Source organism: Xyrauchen texanus, chromosome 35, assembly GCF_025860055.1.
Source record: "Xyrauchen texanus isolate HMW12.3.18 chromosome 35, RBS_HiC_50CHRs, whole genome shotgun sequence".
Lineage (NCBI taxonomy): Eukaryota > Metazoa > Chordata > Actinopteri > Cypriniformes > Catostomidae > Xyrauchen > Xyrauchen texanus.
The window spans coordinates 8,986,377-8,992,376 of NC_068310.1; the positions used below are offsets into that span (position 1 = coordinate 8,986,377).

The following is a 6,000-nucleotide window of genomic DNA, read 5'->3' on the forward strand; positions in this document are numbered from 1 at the left end:
CGACTTACACCATAAAACCCACACCACAACACATTACGATAGCCGACATACCTTAAAGCTTTCAATGAGCTCGAGTGCTTAACGCAACTCCTAGGGCACGCCACCGAGACGGCTACAGCAATCACTCGACTATAGTGACACCGGAAGAGGGGTGGGTATGACAAAGCCTACATTCTAGGGCTTCCTGTCTACACACTTAAATACACCGGCCCTAATTACCTCATCCACCCATTCCCATATACGGATAACGAACGCAGAAAAAAAGGAAACGAAAATCCCCTACTACTACACTTACAACAAAGTAACTCACTGCTTAACCATGGTGCACCATAGCATGATGCATCGTTGAAGAAATTAACTAGCTAGTCACGACTATTTCCTGAAACCGTAGTAACAATGTTGCTCATCCATCTTTCGAACCAAGTTGGCTCAACAACGTAGAGCTGTCGTTACTCAGGTGGTGGAGTAATAACTTCCTCTAAAATATTAATATAATAGGTCATTTACACGTACACCAGAAAGTCATTTAATGTGAGAAAGCTGCTGAAGACAAGAAAGCTGCATGCACTGTGTAATGCTACAGATATTTTGTGCTGCAATAGTGGGGTTTCCCTCTACATCAGACTTAAGTGCATTCCCCAATGCACTTAAGCACATACGCACTGTTCAAAAACATATAAATGGCACTTACATAAACTAACATAAACAGATAAAAGCTGTGTTCTCCAATAGCAGCTGTGTGTGATAAAGTGCTATCTCTTAATAGCCTTTAAGCACTTAAACCCTGGAAATCTTAAGTGCATCTTAAGTGCATGTAAACGTGGTCAAAGTGTTGACAGAATGAAAGATATATTGAAATGAATGAAATATTATAAGTCTCAGTGAAATCAAATGATGTCCACACAGCAAACTAGCAAGGAGCTATGCTTCTAACCACAGGTAAAGAGCTTTATTTCCAACCACACAACTGTGCGATGCAGTTTTCGAATGTCTGTTGGAACTATGGTTTTGGGAAACACCAAATTGTTTAACTATATTGCTAATGATAGAACTTTTGAACATATTTGGCCAACAAAGCTTTTGGGATATGCACCCATTTGTTTGGGTATCCTGACTAGCCCATCACAGTAATATTGGTTCAACCAATGTAATGAATTTAGGTCGGGTCAGTTTGTTTTTTCGGACCAATGACAGACAGGGGGAGTTTTCAGTAAATGGTGTCACTAGTCTCACATAAATTACACACTTCAACTTTAAATTTAATTTACAACATGTTTTATTTTGAAACTGCATTGCATCAATGAAGTTAAAACTAATAAAGGCTTTCAAGTTAAGATTTTCAAGCAAATGTTAAATTGTAACACACTGTGGACTATACATTTAATGCTTGTCTTCTTATGAAAAAATATATAAGAAAAATATAAAAAAGAAAATACATCTATAAAATTGCTCTAAGATCGTCCAACTGCTGTGCTGACTCTGGAGACTGAATGGGGTGACATCATGGCTGGGAATATCCTGACACTGAAGTGTGAGATCATAGATGAAAGAGAGTGGAACTACACCTGGTACGAAAATGGACTGAAGCTGAATGGGTCTTTAGATATCTACAAAGTAACAGCAACTGAAGAAACAATTAAAAGTGAATTCAAGTGCAAGGGAATAAGGACAGAGAGACCACTGTACTCTGCTATGAGTGAGGGCTTCATAGCCAATAATACGGGTGAGTTATGATAATATTTGCTTTATTATGTCTACATAGTATCAAAATATAGTATCCCTAGAAAAGGAAGAGAATGACACTGGCTAAATGAAAGAAAACTAGATAAACAAAAATCTAGGTGTGAGTGCCCCCTTCTGTGAGAACTTAATCGGCAACTTTTTCCAGAAATGTCCTTTCAATAAAATCTCAAAATGTTAATTTAACGTTGCATTAAATGTTGTTGGTCAATGTTCCTTACTTACTAAATAATGCCTTGTGTATGCCTAAATGTATGTCTTTTTCCTCATCATTAAAGTGTTCAAAAGAAAAATACTGCTGGCCATATCAGGATGTCTCATCTGTTGTATTGTAATCCTGATTATTGGATGCGTCATACTTAAATGCACACGCAAATCAGGTACAAATTGGAAATACTACATGTGGCTTATGGTTAAATCATTAAAAAAATATAAAGACTTACTGCTATAGTATGAACTATGGATATTAGTGTTATGGCTATATGTTGAATTTAGCATTAGTTTGTGTATTTAAAAAAAAAATTATGATGTATTTATTTTACTTATAATTATTTCTTACGAAACCTTTCATTTCTTATCATTAGAGAAAAAAGAGACTTACAGAGTTACAGAGGACTTGTTTTTCTCAATGGCAGACTCAAAGAACCGTAAGTTTCTCATTTTGTGTGTGTTTGTGTTTAAATATTTTCTACATTCACATTCATATTGGTCTTTAATTATTCTGTACAGAAACTGCTGCACCCATGAAGGAGTACATGGACAACAAACCAACAGACTCTGAGATGAAAGGTACATACTTTTCCTTGAGTCTGCCTCAAGATACTGTACAATTTACAACCTATAACAGAGATGGGTACATTCTGTTTAAACAACTAGCATTTGTTAATATCTCAAGTTTTAGACTATGTAAAAATCATATATGAACAATAAGTACTGTACCTCAAGAAATCAACAGGTTTTCTGTTTTGATCGTAATTTTTTTAAGTTATTTTTCAGTCAAACTTTATATTAGGTGGCCTTAACCACTATGTACTTACATTAAACACATACAATTCTATGTATTTACTGTGTAACTACATGTTGTTCTACAAAATTCCCACATTTGCTGCTACTGAGTTTGAGGTACAAGTAGGTTTAGGAGTTAGGGTTAGAGTTAGGTTCTGGGGTAAGGGTTGGGTTAGGATTAGGGGTAAAGTTAACTGTGTAACCACAAATGTAATTCAATGCAAGTACTTTAAATTTAGATACCATGCAACAACATATATGTACATAATAAGTACATTGTATCAAATGGTTAGGTAGTAGTTAAACCCACCAAATATAAAGTGGGTCCAATTTTTCTAGTATAGCAATTTACATAAAACTTATTGCAAAATACATAAAACAAGTGCTAACCTCTGGCAAGTGTAAAGAGATTTTAAAACTAAACATTGCTGCTCTCTCTCTATCATTCAGAATGTGATGAAAAAGAACTGTTAAGTGATTGTATTTCAACTGTTCATGTGGATGGTGTGATCAAAGGTAAGAATTCAAGTATTATGTAAGTTTATTACATTATAAAATTTCAACAAATCATTTGGACACTCCAACAAATCAGTCAAATCACTTATTGCGATCAACTCTTACTAATTTCTCTCATAAAGATGAAGATGCACCATCAACAGAGGCTAATGGCCTAACATCTTTTAAAGGTAGGCCAATAATTACATTTATACTTTTTAATGGCATTTCTACATATTGTGGCTCTAAATGTCATGCTATTATCCAAATTTTCATTATAAAAGCAGAGTGTGTGCTCATTGCAATGTTTCTATTCTACCTCTCCAGGAACCTGAATCATTTTATCAGTAATCAACATCAAGATGGAGTTTCTCTTTTTCACTGAGGCAGCTACAGTAAATTACATATGTTATCTATAGCACAGCAACTGCTCATTCATGTACATAAAGGATAAAAAAAACAATGTAATGTATGTTTGGGGCTTGAAAAATTTGGAGCTTATCTGTAGTGCTGTAAATATGTGATTTGGAGAACAGAATGTTGCCCAGTAGACGGCAGTGATTGTACAGTGAGGATGCAATAGCATTTCAGATATAAACAATTACAATTATCAAATGTAAGGATTAAACAAAATTGTATCTGTAAATACCTAGACTATGCCGTTTATTACTCCTATGTTGGTTATTCAGAGATCATTATTTTAAATAAATAAAATTAAAGAAGCCATTTATTTGTACTTTCGTTTTCCCACCATGATTGCATATTTTCATTCATAAGGTTCTGACTGTAATAATATTGGCTTAACAGACTCATCATTGTTTTGTAATTTTTGATGTTTATTTAAAATATCAATTAATACCTGTGCTCATTGGATGATCAGTCTTCTGAATATTTTTTATCATTATTTGGATGAATTCGTTATACGTTTTGAAGTCCTTATTCATTCCTTTCTGAATAAATTATTCTGCTTCGGGCACATCCCTAATATTTAATAGCTAAAATACTACTTTCTTGCCAGAAATGACTCAAAATTAAAAAAAAGTGGGAAAAAAAACATACATTTATACTAGGGCTGTCAATTTAACGCGTTAATTCAGTGCGATTAATTTGATTAAAAATTACGCATGAAAAAATTTACACAATTAATCGCAATGCCCAACTGACAGTAAAATTCAAGATTGTAGTACCACCTGTTTACTCCAGAGGGCAGTGTGTTAAATTTCAGCTGTATGGCAACACGTAGTTTATACAGTGAAGAAAACAACCATCCAGCAGACAACACAAACATGCGTTATGTTCTTGTATTCAAAACACTTGATGGAGCGCAAGTCCAAACCTCATGATGTGTTCTAAGTATTAAACTATATTTAACTTGACACAGTGACCTAAAAATTTTATGTTTATGACGCAACGCACCCGAGACGCTACACAAGCATGTCTGATGCAGGTGTTCATCAACGGGTCCTTAAACAAGCCCTCATAATAAATCTTGAACTGTTTGACAAATTTACTTGTGTAATGGATTGCTGTGAACTGTATGCCAATGATTGGCTTATGTTCAATAATACGGTAGTAAACAATACATTGTATTCTAAAGCCACTTTTTGTATTGTCTTATCAATGATTAACTCATCTGCCACAAGAATGTAATGCCTTTTAATTATCTGAATATTTTTGTATTATTTATATATATATATATATATATTAGTCATTCCAGAATTGGGGGTACATTTCGAGTCTCCCAGATAAACCTTTTTTTATAAAAAAAAAAAAAATGTAATCAGTTTTGAATAATAACAAATTATATTACACTATCACTAAAATAATGCTTTATGTATATTTAGGATTTTTTTTTAATGGGAAATATTAACTAAATGACTCCACTCCACCTATTATTGACTGTCTCTGCCTCCTGATTCATACATTCAACTTGAATTATCATGAAATAATTAAGTCTAATTTTCAAATATTTTTTGTGTTTACTCTATTAAGTTATATAAACAGTTGCATAGAATATATATTTTTGTATTATTTGTAATTTAATTAATAAAAAAATTGATTTTGTGTCTGTCCCTACGTTCCGGTCAACTCTGTTACCTCTGTTATAAAACAAAAAAAAAAAACCTCCAAAGCATTTGTAGAAAAAGCATGTGACTTGCTCCAAGTGATGTCACTTCCTCTGGCGGGAAACTCTGGAAAGCAGTGAGGTATGTCATTATTCTTCTCTCATTAATTTGTACAAAATGTTTAGGATACACCAATAGTAGATTCATTACTTGTCAAATATGTTATTGTGATATTGCAGTGAATCTCTCATTCACTTTTTAAAAAACGATAATATGGCGAAAACCCATAAAATTCAGTTTTTAGACATGCCATGTGGTATCTGGTTTGAGGTTAGCATTTTGAGCTAAAGCACTGTTATCGTCAACTCTGTTAGTGGTTTAAAAAGTTGAACAATAACAGAGTTGACAATGATTAACAGAGTCAAATGTACCCAATTTAATTTAAGCATTTTGCATTATTTTACATTTATTATGGATTCTAGGTCAATTTACTGTAAATGATACATTTGTTATATACACTCACCTAAAGGATTATTAGGAACACCTGTTCAATTTCTCATTAATGCAATTATCTAATCAACCAATCACATGGCAGTTGCTTCAATGTATTTAGGGGTGTGGTCCTGGTCAAGACAATCTCCTGAACTCCAAACTGAATGTCAGAATGGGAAAGAAAGGTGATTTAAGCAATTTT

General features: G+C 33.4%; 1 protein-coding gene across 2 annotated transcripts in view; it reads left to right on the forward strand.

Moving 5' to 3' along the window:
- LOC127629262 (Fc receptor-like protein 5) overlaps nt 1-4,958 on the forward strand; it is a 31,497-nt gene extending 26,539 nt beyond the window's left edge. The window contains exons 11-17 of one of the 2 annotated variants that reach the window (XM_052106413.1): nt 1,457-1,723; nt 2,019-2,120; nt 2,325-2,387; nt 2,470-2,529; nt 3,196-3,261; nt 3,384-3,431; nt 3,568-4,958. In XM_052106413.1, the coding sequence (XP_051962373.1) occupies nt 1,457-1,723; nt 2,019-2,120; nt 2,325-2,387; nt 2,470-2,529; nt 3,196-3,261; nt 3,384-3,431; nt 3,568-3,575 (614 nt within the window). In that variant the 3' untranslated portion in view covers nt 3,576-4,958. The remainder of the gene's footprint in view (nt 1-1,456; nt 1,724-2,018; nt 2,121-2,324; nt 2,388-2,469; nt 2,530-3,195; nt 3,262-3,383; nt 3,432-3,567) is intronic. The other variant, XM_052106414.1, reaches the window with a different exon arrangement.
- Nucleotides 4,959-6,000: the final 1,042 nt, after the last annotated feature.